This window comes from Setaria viridis, chromosome 6 (genome assembly GCF_005286985.2).
Source record: "Setaria viridis chromosome 6, Setaria_viridis_v4.0, whole genome shotgun sequence".
In the NCBI taxonomy this organism is placed as follows: Eukaryota; Viridiplantae; Streptophyta; class Magnoliopsida; order Poales; family Poaceae; genus Setaria; species Setaria viridis.
The window spans coordinates 6,396,221-6,411,013 of NC_048268.2; the positions used below are offsets into that span (position 1 = coordinate 6,396,221).

A 14,793-nucleotide genomic window follows, 5' to 3' on the forward strand; every position below is an offset into this window, starting at 1 on the left:
GATCTCAGGTGTTCCCGATGTCTATCTCCCAACCACCTAAGATCCTCATGTGTCAGCCGTATCTACTGCCGGCACTGTAAAAAGCAGGGGCACACCCGTAATGACTGCAAAGCTTACCACGATCTCCAAGGTTTCATTAAGCGCTGTGGCGACTCTTTCGGCTGTTCTTTTTCTCCTTGCCTCTCAGCCGGAGATTGGCCCTCCAATTGCCACCTCACTTGGTTCAAGGCCGGCCCATCTCCAGGACAGCGGCCCACCTCACCTGCTCAACCTCCTGTTCCTCTGCCCAGAATTGCAACCGTCGCTCCCCCTCTGACCCCTTCGTCTTTGTTGGGTCCCCCTACTCTGCAACAGTTCCCCCCAACTCCAGAGAACATCGCCACCTGCCGTCCTCCACCTCTCCCCTCAGCACCCATGGCTTTCCTCAACATAGACCCTCAGCCGATGATGCTAGCAGGGTTCAACAGAGTCATCATTCATGGTCGCCAGCAATTTGCTAGGGTCGTCCACCCCAGGGCGACTCCAAGAAATGAGAATCTGGCCATTGTCACAGTGACAAATCTCCCCCCTGGTGAGATTCTCTTTGGTCCTCTGCGCAATGTCATTTTACAATTCCTGGAACATGATTTGGGGCTTGAGGTTCTTGATGTTCAGCGGTGTCCCTTTGGAAGGGGGCAAGCCTATGTTCGGTTGGGTCGCCCGTCAGACAGAGATGCTTTAATCGCTCAAAGCCCTCATTTTCGTAATGGGTTTGCTTTTTTGTTTGTCCAGCACAATAGAGCAGCTAATGCTAGAAGGGTTACTTTTAACAGAGAATGCTGGTTAATGCTCATCGGGTTCCCGCTAGATAGCTGCTCAGTCCGCGAAATAGAAGATGCTATCTGTTCTTTTGGCAGAATGATTCTCTGGCAAAAAGATAATGTGCTGGCGAGAGTAATTATAAAAGCAAGAGTGACGGAGCTTACGGATATACCGCATTACCTTATCCTTTCTGAAGGAGATGATTTTGAAGGAGTTTCGTTCACAGTCCAATGTGAAATCTTGCAGCAGAACTTGTTGGGGGGATTTCTGCAGGATGAGGATATACCCCCAGGGGGGCTAGATGACAACTTTGTTTTTCCAGGCATCCAGCCCCAAGGCCCACCAAATCAGCTTGATAATTTTCAGAACCCGGCCTTGCAACAGGATGGGGGTATTCCTGACCTAAATGACAACCCACAGGACAACCAGAACAACCAGAACATGCAAGAAGATGATTTAATGGAGGATATTGGTGACGAGGAAGATCCTGATGATGAAGCTATGCTGGATATACTTTTAGAGGAAGCTCAGGCTATTCATCAGGAGGAGGAGCAGCAAGTGGAATTGGACCTTCACCTCCATCTGTCTCCACCGCCACAGGCTTCTCCATCTCCTGATTTGGAAGCACCTCTGTTGCCTATGGTGGTCTTCAATGAGGGCTCACCTCAAGCCATAGTGCTGGATCCTATTGCACCACCACCCCAAATGGGTCATCCCTTGGATTTTCATGCACAGCAGATGGGGGCTCAACATGGCAACATGGTCCAGATGGGGGCTCAGGAAGGGAATCAAGGTGCCCAGGAAGTTGTCCTTGGGCTGCAGGCCCCTATTCAAGAGGGAGTGGGTCTTGGTCAGAATGTGGCCCAGGAGGGTCATCTGTTTGTTAATCTCAATATAAACATGGTCCTCACTCAAGATCAGCAGGTGAATCTCTCCCACTTGCCCAGGAATATCACGGGCAGCATGTCATCTTTCTTACCAGACTGTCTTTCCACTCCCAAGGACTTTAACATAGATAAGCAAAGGCCTGGGCAGAACCCCAATGTTTACAGACTTTGGGCCCAACACTTCTCTCCTGTTGGATGTCCTGAGCAGGTGACCCAGATACCTTCTGATTGGGCTGCTTTCTTCATTAATATGCTCATGTCTCCAGAACACTTTGATTGGGCTAAGCAGTTTCTGGCCTCCAAGACCTGGGAATTCTTGCTCTCGTGCTCCAACCAGACAGCTTTGATGGCTTTTGCTATTCCTCAGAGATGCCCAAGTTCTACTCCCCTCATCTGCTCGCTCTCTCAGGAAGAGGTGGGCTCTTCGACTCCTGGACTCTGTAAGGCAGCTAAACCTGATTTGAAGGAAGCAAGGTCACCTAAGAAAGCCAGAGTTCGTTTGGGCATCAGAGCGGCACCAGAATGTGAATCCTCGGTCAGAAGGAGCGACCGCATCAAAGCTAAAAGCAAAGGCTTTCGCAGATCTCCTTGTCAGGACAACACATGCTTAGCTTGCTCTGCTTGCCCACCTACAATCAGTGCTGATGTTATCCAGAGCTTGGGTACAAAGGTATGCGCGCTCGACAGAACTAAGATTGGCCCAGGAAAGCTGTCCTTTAACTCAGGATCTCAGAAACCCATAGGGAGGACGACGACCACAAGACTTTCTGAAGCTGACAGCAAGGGGAAGGAGGCCCTGTCAGAAGCGTCGTCCAACAGCTCCAACGGAGTCTAAAGAGATCTAAAGCCGCTTTCATGTCTTTTGTCTAATGTTGGCTTATGTGGTTAACTCTCTGGACCTGCTTTTTTAGTGACTCAGTGATGAACTCTTTATGTCGTACCATAAAAATTGTATGGCCATTCCTCTTTGTGGTCGGTTATCGTTTCTGGAAGTTGCTGGCTTTTATGTGCCTCGGTTGTTTGTTCATCAGCTGTGCCTTTTATCCCCCTTTTGTTTCTTGCCTCTTATGTTTCATGAAGATTGGCATAGTGATTCAGTTAGCTCCCCCCCTGGTTTATATGAATACTAGAAGATCATGGAATATTTTGTCTTGGAATGTGAGGGGCATCAATTCGGTGACTAGATGGAATGCCATTAGAAGTAAAATCGCTGAATCTAAAGCTGATATTATCTGCTTACAAGAAACCAAAAGAGATTCCTTCTCTGAAGCCTATCTGAGGAATTTTTGTTGCACAAAGTTCAATCAGTTTGATTTTGTCCCGTCAATTGGGAACTCTGGTGGTTTATTGGTCTTTTGGAATAATGACAAACTCAGAGGAGAACCTCTCTTTCAGAATAGGTTTGCGCAGTCCATAGAATTCCATTGCAAACTCTCTGGGGACTCCTGGATCATAACAAACATCTATGCCCCCTGTACCCCAGATGGAAAAGTTGAATTTTTAAGGTGGTTCAAACGAATTGATATGCCTGAGGAGGAACATTGGCTCGTTGTGGGTGACTTTAATCTCCTAAGAAGGCCAGATAATAGAAATAAGCCAGGAGGTAATCTCCAAGATATGTTCCTCTTCAATTATGCCATCAGCCGTTTAAGTCTAAATGAAATTCAGCTAAAAGGGGGAAAATACACCTGGACCAACAAACAAGTCAGTCCCCTCCTGGAGAGATTAGACTGGTTCTTCTCTTCCTCATCCTGGATATCCAAATACCCCAACACTTGTGCCTCTGTCCTTTCTAGAGATTCATCGGATCATAATCCCTGTGTTATTTCAGCCTCAACCCATATTCCAGCACCTCAGCTGTTCAGGTTTGAAAACTATTGGCTACATCACGAGCACTTCCCAGTTCTTTTGCAAAGGAGTTGGAACTATGTCCCACCTTATAGTGACAAGGCTAGGATCATTGGAGCTAAATTCAAGAATCTACGAAAGGAGCTGAGAGCTTGGAAATCAAATCTACAGAGTTTAGCCAAAACTATTCAAAACACAAAGGATGTGCTTTTCTTCCTTGATGTCATGGAGGAATTCAGAGATCTAACTCTGGAAGAGTGGACATTCAGGGATGTAATCTCTTCACATCTGTCCGCTCTTCTACAACAACAGAAGATTTACTGGAAGCAGAGAAGCTCCATCAATTGGGTTAAACTGGGAGATGAAAGCACTCAATTCTTCCATGCAAGGGCATCTATCAGAAACAAATTCAATCATATCACCTGTCTCCAAAATCAATCCGGCCAGCAATTTAAGGATCATCACGTCAAAGCTACCTTGCTGTGGGAAACTTTCAGAGACAGGATGGGCAGGAGCAATTACACCCATATGTACTTTGACCTCCAATCCCTCCTACTCCCCTCCAATCACCTGGAGCGGTTGGAATCACCCTTTTCAAGACAGGAAATTGATAATGTTATTATGGATTTACCTGCTAACAAATCCCCTGGTCCAGATGGTTTTAATGGTGAGTTTATAAAGAAATGCTGGCACCTGATAGCCCCTGACTTCTACTCCCTTTGTGATGCTTTCTACGATGGAGAAGTATGTGTAAGGAGTATCAATTCTTCATATATTACCCTTATCCCGAAAAAGGACTGCCCTCTGGAGGTAGGGGACTTCAGACCTATTTCTCTCCTTAACTCATCAATCAAGCTTATCACAAAAATTCTTGCTGAAAGGCTTCAGAAGGTCATTCCAGAACTAGTGCATAAAAATCAATATGGCTTCATTAAGACCAGAAGCATCCAGGATTGCTTGGCATGGGCTTTTGAGTTCCTACACATCTATAAAGCCTCTAGGAAGGACTTGGTTATTCAAACTGGATTTTGAAAAGGCCTTTGACAAAATTGAACATCGGGCAATATTGGAAATCCTAAAGCATAAGGGTTTTGGAAACAGATGGATCAAATGGATTGAAAGCATTCTTACCTCAGGAACATCCTCAGTAATTCTGAATGGGGTCCCGGGGAAAGTTTTCCACTGCAAGAGGGGAGTCAGGCAGGGTGATCCTCTTTCGCCACTTCTCTTTGTGTTAGCAGCCGACCTCCTACAGTCCATCCTAAATAGAGCCAAAGAGGAAGGCAGAATTCGTTTGCCCATTGCAAATGGTGTGGGCACAGATTTCCCTGTCATTCAATATGCAGATGACACTCTGTTAATCATGGAAGCAGATCAAAGTCAACTCCTACAATTAAAATCCATCCTAGACATGTTTGCTGAATCTACTGGTTTGAAGGTCAACTTTGCCAAAACAGTTATGGTTCCCATAAACACAAGTCTAGAAACCCTGCAGGTTCTAGCCAACGTGCTCAATTGTCAAGCTGGTTCCCTCCCCTTTACTTATCTTGGATTGCCCCTGGGTATGACCAAACCAAAATTTGAAGACTTCCTCCCAGTTATTAAGAAGGTTGAGAGAAAGTTGGGTGGTATTTCTTCTATGTTATCACAAGGTGGAAAACTACATCTTGTCAATTCGGTTTTAACATCAACAGTAATGTTTCATATGGCCACCTTTAAGCTTCCAAAAGGGGTTATTGCACAGATTGATAAATTCAGAAAGCACTGCCTCTGGAGAGGTTCAGATTTGACATCTAGGAAACCATCTAAAGCGGCTTGGCCTTTGGTGTGTCTGCCCAAGAAGCAAGGGGGTTTGGGGGTCATCAACCTCCAGAATCAAAATGAAGCTCTTCTACTCAAATTCCTGCACAAGTTCTACTCCCAAGAGGACATTCCCTGGGTACACCTTCTATGGGAAAGCTATTACCAGCACGGTAATCTCCCTGGAGGACGTAGGAAAGGGTCCTTCTGGTGGCGAGACATAGTGAAGCTCATCGCTTTATACAAGGGAATAGCGTCTGCTAGAGTCTCTGATGGTGGCACAGTCCTATTCTGGAAAGATACCTGGAACAACCATCTCCTATCTCGTGATTTCCCACAGCTAGCCTCCTATGCAAAAGATGAAAGAATCACACTCAAGAAGGTCTTGCAAGGCCCTTTGCTGGATATAGTGCAGATACCTTTGTCAACAGAGGCACATGATCAGCTCACACAATTACAGGGGATCTTACATCAGATAGACAACTCACTGCCCCAAGATATATGGGTGTACACTTGGGGTAATCCTCTCTTCTCAACCTCTAAGACATACAAAATCCTTATTGGGGAAAGAAGAGCTCACCCAATCTTCAGCTGGTTATGGAGATCAAAATGTCAAAACAAACACAAAATCTTCTTTTGGCTACTCATGAAGGACAGAGTTAACACCAAAGATGTCCTCAGCAGGAGATCCATGGCTTTGGATTCCACAGCGTGCGAAATGTGCATCCTACAAAAACGTGAGACGGCAGCACATCTCTTCCTACGATGCAACTTCGCCAAGGCCTGTTGGCGCTCGGTCGGTATCTCTTATCCCTCCACCAGATCGGCCATCTCCATCTTCCTTAATATTAGAAGGCAGCTTCTTTTACCCTTCTCTATGGAAATAATAATCCTCATGTCTTGGAGTATATGGACATCCAGAAATGACTGGACTTTCAATAACGTGGCTCCGGCGATCAGAGATGTCAAAAGGAAATTCATTTCAGAGTTTCGTCAGGTAGCGCTTCATAGGGCTAGGCCCCTCTTACAACCACAGATGTTAGATTGGGTGGCCGCTTTGTAACTTACTGATAGACCCCTTCTCCCCCTTTTTTTTTGGTTTTACTTGTAGACCTTTTGTTGCTTCTTCTTACTTTTCTGCCTTGTTGGCTGCTTTGTACCTGTTTTAACCTTTCTTTTATATAATCAGTAGGGGTCACCCTCCTGTTTCTTCAAAAAAAAAAATCGTTTCCGAGCTTGCATTCATGGTGTTCCATTGTTGCCCGTGCACGAACCTCCATGTCGTTGGGCGAGCTACAGTGCCTAGGTTGCACAATCTTATCTGTTTAGGTTTTCCTTTGGGAAAAAAGATAGAGAGGAAAACCACTTTGAACTTAATCTTCAATCATTGTGTCTCCTGACTCATGAGTACTAATGACTATCATGCCTATCAGGTGGTTTGATCAAAACCCAAGTACTCAACCCTCGTCATCCTTGTTGCAGGAAATTCAACATCTTGTACTGTCGCTGCTGTCACTAAAAGAGGCTGCAAGGACAAGCCTCGTGCCAAGAAGCTGGAGAAAGCTCTGGACAAGGTATCCTAATCTGTGCTTTGATGGCAGCAAAGACGGCTCCACCGATGTGGATAGTGTCAAAATAGAAAGACCAAAGTTCATTGAGACAGTGAATTCCATTATTCAGCAGCACAGTGGAATAGGGCTAGATAAGTTCAGTGTCAGGTACAGCCTTCGGATGGACTCAGATATTCTTAACAGGTGGATTTGCTTTGCCACTGGATCAAAGGCTAATATTATAGATATGAACCTGCGGCCGAAAGGAAATTATGTAGGACCAACCAAGCAAGTTCATCATTTCCCTCTTGAGGCTTTAGGTGCTCAAGGCCGCCCTTTTATCCGGTGTTTGTTTCTCACCAATGTCTCTATAAAGCCCCACTCGGATATATGTGGCTTTACAAAACTCAGAAGTCTTCATCTGCACTGCATTCAAATTATTGGAGATCTTTCAGGCTTGCTATTAAGTTGCTCTATTCTTGAGGACTTGGAGCTCATCGCCTGCTCTGGAGTGGCTGATCTGAATATACCACAACAACTTGATAAACTTAGACATTTGCTAATTTCCAATGTGCGTGTCCAGATGATTAGGTTTAATGTTCCTAATCTTTCTCGTTTTGGGTACAAAGGTACTGCGATTCCTATTGTGCTTCATGGTTGCTCAAAATTACAGAAGGCAACCCTGACTTTTCACCCGACATGGCTTGAACAAGACAATAATAAAGTACTTGGCCACGTATTCCATGGAATTCCCAGTGTTTCGGCAGTCAAGATGCTCCATGTACATGCTAATATGCACACAAATCTACCGGTCTGGTCCTCACAGGTACCTGATGTTTATCATTTTCTTTGCTTGCTTCCTAGCTGTTCAAATGGAGGTGTTAATGTTTCCGTATTTGTTTTCGCAAAAAAAATGCCTTAATTGTTTTGGTCATGTTTCAGGTGCATACGTCGACAACAAGGCCAGCATGCATGTTTCTGAATTTGAAGCATCTGACTTATGAGATACTTATTTTTACAAAAGCTCCAAATAGACACAGTGGAATTCTTCAGTTGTCACGGTATTTGGCTTTTGCGCCACAGCTAGAGACGCTAGAATTGCATGTGAGTGGTCTTCTATCTTGCTTTTGTTTCTCTTCCTTGCTTTCTTTGCTGCCGAACAGAAGCCTCCTGTTGGTTTAGTCATGGATGGACCTAAAAAGGACAAATATTTGACTATGTAGATTGCAATACTGACAGAGTTGTCTTCATGAAACAGATGATGCATTATGTGCCTGTTGCTTTTGGTCACTGCTGGCATGGTGAGGGAGTCTCCTACCATATGCGCCACCATGATCGCCTCAATACGGTCTACATGAGTGGGTTCCGGTGCTACCGGGCTCAGGTCGAGCTGCTGTGTGGCATTTTGGAAATGGGTGCTGAGCTCGAGCACGTGACCATTGAACCAATGGTGAGAATACCATGTAGCCCTGGCTCGGTGAATTTAGGTATACCTCAGGGTGAGATTTGTGAATGGGCGCACCGTACTCAGAACGGTTTGGTAAAGCGATCACTGTCACAGAACGCCCTAGGCAGCAGTTCTGGTAGTCACATGCATACTTGTACTGATTTCAGATCGAGTAGAATCAAAGGAGTGCTATGTTTACTTTGTCTGGAGAACTTTTATGTAGCAGTTTTATTTATTTGTTACTTGAAACATGAACATTTCAAGAGATATACTCTGTATGGGATATCACAAATGGTGAGAAATAAGTGTAAACTTTTTTCACATTTCCAAGATCCATCTCAACGCCCCAACAAAAAGGTGATTTGCGTGAGCTGTATTATTTGCAGCATTGTCTGCGAAAAATATGACTATTTGATGTTACAAGTCAGACTATGGAACAATCAAATGCTGTTGCCCCGACTCTGCTATTTGAAGGAATAGAGATGCTAAATTGCTAATTTATCCTACGTTCCTACCTCTGTCTAGACTCTGTATGTATCTGTATTTCTTTGCTGTTTCTGTCTCTGTCTATACTATAATAAATCTAGTGTTCATCCATGATGATTCTTCAAAGAGCATGGCTCAGTTTCAGGACACGATTGGGGTGGATGATGACCTCCTGCAATGAAAGGGGGCTATTTATGAAAATGAACTGAAAAATATACAAAAATGAACTGAAAAAAAAATACGGCAGCTGCTTGGAAAGTATAGTGATATTGTTTCAGGTTCCCTCCTTTTGTGATATATGGCAGCTGTTTGAAAAATATATCATATCAACACAAAAAAATGCAAAGTGTGTGAGATAAAAAAACACGGCATTAACATTGTGTAGACAATTTTTTTTTCAAATTTGATAAGAGCAATGAAATGGGCCCAATAAGCAATGGACAACTGCGGCAATGCAAACTGTCATTGTTCACTGCATATCGAATACTGCCAGGACGAACGTGGACTTAAAATGCTACATATAATTTTATTAATAAAAGAATCCCAAAACTCTCATGCACTGCAATACATTTCTGTAACTCTAATTAGTCCTATTAAAACGAACCAAAATTAAATGAAGTGACGCGGGCCATGTAACAGAAATATAGAACCGGTTTTGGAAAGTTTGAAGCTTTGAGCAGATGAAGTGGGTTGGCTGTTCATGAATCATGATAATGCGAGTGTTCTTTTTTGGGTGGGGTGGGGACTTACTGCAATAGATGAGCGTCCATCTGACAGAAGAATGACTATGAATGCATCGCGATCAACTCATCATCTTTGCATTTTCTGATGTTAACATCCATGGTGGTATCAGATGAAGAAGGTACAATGTCACAACAATGCCGTTTTAAGGCCTGAAAATATATATAGACCAGTAACAAAGATTATAAAATGTTAGCGTAAGCAATGCAATTTAAGCAACCATTGATGCCAAAAGTTACCCCTATCATACCTTCCCAGGAATCAGTTGCAGTTGTTCAGCCGTCACTTTTATCAGACTTAGATTCTTCAATGGTATCAAGTCAGGCAAGCATTTTCTCGGTGGCTGTCTATTGTAAGTGGTTTGTGTCTTGCCTTCCCCCGAAGAAATGCTTTTCAGAAAGAAAAGAGCTCCTCTTTTGCACTCATCTCTGGGAACATGTTTGGTGTTAAACATATAGACATCTGTAACATTGCGACCCCTTTTCCATGGCACAAATGTTTTCTGCACAGCAAGGAGGTCAGGGAGCAGAATATTGCCTTTGAACACCTGAACTGAATAGCCCCATGCGATTGATACTGTAAGGGATCTTTTGCTGTCATAACACACTGTTTGTTGCAGGATCCTCGCTGGATCAGCATTAGCAGCCCTGAAGAAATGTTTCATTGCTCTTGTCCGGTCCATACCAGGGTAAAGAGGATACACATTATCAAGGTGGTGCAGTGAAACTAAAGGAGAAAGTGGATGTGCTCTTAGCAGGCCAGAAATATCCCCATGAAGGTCAATCTGGTCATAACAAATGCAAAAACAGATATAAGCTCGGAGTTTAACTATGTCTGCCTATTTTGATGCACGCTAAACAGCTAAATGCTTTTTTTATGACATTGAAAATACTGAAGTAGAAGCAGTCTCTAGATTTTACCAAATGCAAACTTCAAAAGTATGATGTAGCACAAGGAAGAGATGAAATGGCTAGTGCAGCCATGTCAACTGCTGTATGAAAATTGCACAACCATATTCTTCAGCAATAGTACTATTTGTCAAACATTCAGATAGAACTGACCAGAGTGTTACTAAATTGTCTGAAAGGGATGTGTGCACCCCATTGTGGACCATAATAGCCAATATTTAAGTGCCCTCACGTCAACGTCCGTCAATGTACTAGACTACCAATGCAGATCACTTTTGTATAGGTTCAGCACTACAAAATGGCAGAGGTTAACCAGTAGCCATCAAGCTGTGTTGTTCTTCATTTCTTGAGAGAGTTCCAGAGGATAAGCTTTTATCCGGGGATCAACTTAAAAAATGCAGAAAAGTTCATCTAGTGCCATACTTCTATTTTTCGGAGATCACGGGCTTAAAGTTTGCTTGTTGGCAGCATGCTTCCTGCCTGTACTGGCCAGCCAACCATATGGTGGTGATATATGATCCATGCTCACTTATGAAATATCATCAACCAATCCTCATGAGAACATTGAATATTAGCATTAAAAAACCAGATACCTTGTCGAAACAATCTAAACATCGTACTACAATAGGATAATAATAGTGCATAAGACATCATAGAAGAAAGAACAGTCTTCGCCGCGGATACTTTATTGGCTCCTCCATCAGCTAGAGGCATCTGACGTCTCTGCGGCAGTGAACTATGTGGGGGAACAGAGGAGGAATGATTGTAGTTACAAGGTTGATTGTTTTTTTCCTAGTTTTGAGACAATCCACCGACTCCTAACCCAATTCTGCTGTAAAAGTAGTAGAGTACGAAAAAAATAGTTTTTTCTTGTTAAATAATTCTATGGCAACTGCTGATATCCATGTAATGGAACATGCCAAGAGCACAGCACAACGGCACATGGAGCAGAGAAAGACACGTTCCAAAACGAAGCAGGCATGGAGAGTTGCAGGAGGAAGAAGGCACGCACCTGGTGGAAGCCTGGCTCGTGGGTGAGCTCGACGCCGAGCTCGGCGAGGCAGGCGTAGATCCTGGCGTCGCTGCCGTAGAGGTGCGGGTACCTGAGGACGCAGGAGTCGAGGGAGCGGGCGAGGCGGCGCGCGAGGGGCCAGCTGACGGCGATGCCGGCGCCGCCGTATGCCATGGCGAAGCCGTGCCAGGCGTTCTGCGCCGCGGACTCGGAGCGCGCGCCGAGGTACCAGGGCTCGCGGTGGTCGTACCTGCGGAGGGCGCGGAGCAGGTTCGGGAGCACGAAGGCGGTGTCGTCGTCGGCGAGCACGAGCCACTGCGGCGGCGGGCGGCGGCGGCTGAGGCCCTCCTCTTCGCGGTCGAGCGCGGAGACGAGCTCCCCCGCGATGCGCGCGACGCGGACGGCCGAGGGGAGGCCCCGCGGGTGCGTGTAGGGGAAGCGGGACGCGTCGGCGGAGACGCGGAGCGCGACGCCGCTCGGGAGGTCCGGCGGCGCGGGGAGCGCGGCGTCGAGGAAGAGGAAGGCGCGAGCCGGGGGACGGAGCCAGAGGCGGAGGAGCCGGAGCCGGAGCGGCAGCGTGCGGCGGGAGGAGGCGATGCCGAACACCACGTGGCGCAGGGACGTCGGCTCCGGCTCCGATCGATGCCGCGACGCCGGGGACGTTGTGGATGATGGGGAATTAACGGACACCTCCTCCTCCGCCTCGGCGCGGCGCTGGGTGTGGGCGTGGGTCCGGAGCGGCGGGGGCAGGGGAGCCGGGCGGTGGAGGAGCTGGAAGATGATGATGAGGGAGAGGAGGGGGAGCGCGACGAGGAGCGCGCGGAGGGGGAGGACGCCGGGCGATGGGGTCGCCATGGGCGGCGAGCGGCGGCGACGTGGTTTGTTGGTGGGAAGTGGCGAAGTGGAGGGAGGAGGAAGAAACGAACCGTCCGGAAGGGATGGGAATCGGTGGTCGAGTGAAATTCAAACCATGGTCAAATCCATGCAACCAGTACATGGGTGGTTTGTTTGGCCCAAGAATTAAATCAATTCCATTTCATGGGTTCTGTTACATACTCTCTTCCAAGTTAAACCAGTATAGGATGGTTTGGTCAGCTTATCATCACGAAGAAAGATCCTTTTACGCTCAATTAATCATGCAAGCACTCCAAGCATATGAAAAGCACTCTCGTACCATCCGTTGTTGACGACATTATGATCATTTAATTAGATAGAGAGTTAGAAGAGATGACTGGAGGAAGAAGAAAAAGCTGAAGCTATCTGGTCCAGAGAGAATATGATCCTGGTCATCCGCTCGCTGGTGCAGACGGCATCTCGGAAAACCCACGCGCCACGGCCCCATTGGTCGACGTCCTTGACCTTGACGACGACAGGACAGGGAAGAGAGGAAAGGCACCCCCCGGTTGGGGGAGCTGGAAACCTTGGCCGTCCACCTGTTGGCTGCACGCTTCCTCCACCCACGGATCGAAAAAGCGACCCCCGAAAAAGGGAGAAAAAGACGCCGTGGTCTCGAGGTGCCGTCGCCTGTTCAACGCGGCAGCGACGGTTCTCTGCTTGCGGCTGCTGGGTAACATCCTCTGTTCTGCAGGTTTGCTTTGCTTGTGCCCTGGGAACTCGCATCGGTTCACCCTTTCACCCACGGACGCCATGTGATGACTGATGATGCTTTTTCCCTTTCCTCCCTTCAGCTTTTTCTGCAGCCGGATCCATCCATGGCGACGCGACGGCCGGCGTTGGTTCCTCCTCCGTGCGCCGCCATGGGGATCGATGTGACGATATCGATGGGCGTGGACGTCGCGCCACCACACCGTCGTCCTCAGGTCGCCGTTGCCTGCTGTGCGAGGAGGGAGGGATTGAAGGAAGACGACGACGACGCCGGAGCCTTTCCGCCTTTCCTTTCAGAGCAGAGCGCGGCGGGCCCTGACCCCCGCCAGCTTTTGGCGCGAACCGGCGCGGCCGCATCATCCACGGAGTCCACATCCGCCACCGCTGATTAGAGCCTCTCCTGGCTTTGGGCCTCTCACGCTGCCGAGCCTAGTATCGCGTAGTAGTACATTAAGAATGTCAAAACGTAGTTCTCCATCTTGCCTGCCCATAATCATTTTCATCGATATTCAAGACTTAAAGTCATTTGACGACTGTGCTTACTACCATGGAATTAACTTACAGTATCACAGAACATTCAGCTTAAGTACATTGAACGACACACTACAATAGTACTTGTGCAGGCCATATATACACAAGCAAGCTCGTATTTTCACAAGGACATTTGTATAGATTTTACATTTGAGTCCAGATAATTGAGCACTCCACCGTGTTAATCCTCACAAGGCACATTTGGAAAAATAAAGATAAATCTTAGAAATTCTCAAAAAGGAAAAGATCTAGAAACATCTACTCATTACCCGTGCTTTCCATTAAAAATGGTCTATTAACACGGACCGAAAAGGATATAGAGTAATTCATAAACACAGTGTACCCTCAACCGGATAAATTTAATATTATTACAAAGTAACTATGAGTATTATGTTAGATTATTACAACATTTAAATTTTTTGATTAGCTGTGGGTCATAAATTTACTCATCAACTTCTTACACTTAGTCTCTTAAAACTATGCAAGAGCACATGTTGATGGACTAGTCGTATCATACTATTATAGTACAACTCCATAATAATCCTCATGCGATGCAGTAGAACATTAGGCCATAATTCTGATCATGCATTATTGACAAAAAAAAATGTTTTAGATCTAGCTCGCTAGTGCCTATGACTTGCTTCTCAATATGCATTCAGGCATTGACATGCTCCTCAATGCCATGATGAGTTATGCAGTGGTCAACATGTCAATATTATTTGCCACTAGTGGATTCTTGGACGATGGCAGGATGCTCACCGTTACTTACTGCTTGGCTCAATGCACTTGAGATTTAACCTAGCAAAATCGTTAAAGGAGATGCCAAAGCTCATCAGGAGCAGCACGCGACTCCATCTGAGGGTTCAGGTGTATCTGAGGGTTCAGGTGTATGTAAATTTAAGCCGGGCTCCATTCTACTTAGGGGGTGTTTGGGAACACCATGCGAAACTTTAGCAGCTGTCACATTGGATGTTTGGATACTAATTAGGAGTATTAAATATAGTCTAATTACAAAACTAATTGCACAGATGGAGTCTAATTCGCGAGACGAATCTATTAAACCTAATTAGTCCATGATTTGATAATGTGGTGCTACAGTAACCATTTGCTAATGATGGATTAATTGGCCTTAATAGATTCGTCTCGCGAATTAGACTCCATCTGTGCAATTAGTTTT

General features: G+C 45.9%; 1 protein-coding gene, 1 long non-coding RNA gene and 1 pseudogene across 2 annotated transcripts; 2 read left to right on the forward strand and 1 right to left on the reverse strand.

Annotated features, from left to right (window-relative positions):
• The first annotated feature begins 6,758 nt into the window (after window positions 1-6,758).
• Window positions 6,759-8,518, forward strand: LOC117861692 (F-box/LRR-repeat protein At4g14103-like; annotated as a pseudogene).
• Window positions 8,519-8,635: 117 nt separating this feature from the next.
• Window positions 8,636-12,488, reverse strand: LOC117859533 (uncharacterized). Its single transcript, XM_034742659.2, has 4 exons — window positions 11,481-12,488; window positions 9,811-10,344; window positions 9,570-9,712; window positions 8,636-8,991 (listed from the first exon to the last, which is right to left on the reverse strand). Exons 1-3 carry the CDS (start codon window positions 12,333-12,335, stop codon window positions 9,605-9,607), a joined length of 1,497 nt encoding a protein of 498 aa, XP_034598550.1. The 5' UTR covers window positions 12,336-12,488; the 3' UTR covers window positions 8,636-8,991; window positions 9,570-9,604.
• Window positions 12,489-12,698: 210 nt separating this feature from the next.
• On the forward strand, window positions 12,699-13,610 carry LOC117859534 (uncharacterized). Its single transcript, XR_011898542.1, has 2 exons — window positions 12,699-13,068; window positions 13,169-13,610. It is a non-coding gene; the product is annotated as an uncharacterized lncRNA (long non-coding RNA).
• The last annotated feature ends 1,183 nt before the right edge of the window (window positions 13,611-14,793 follow it).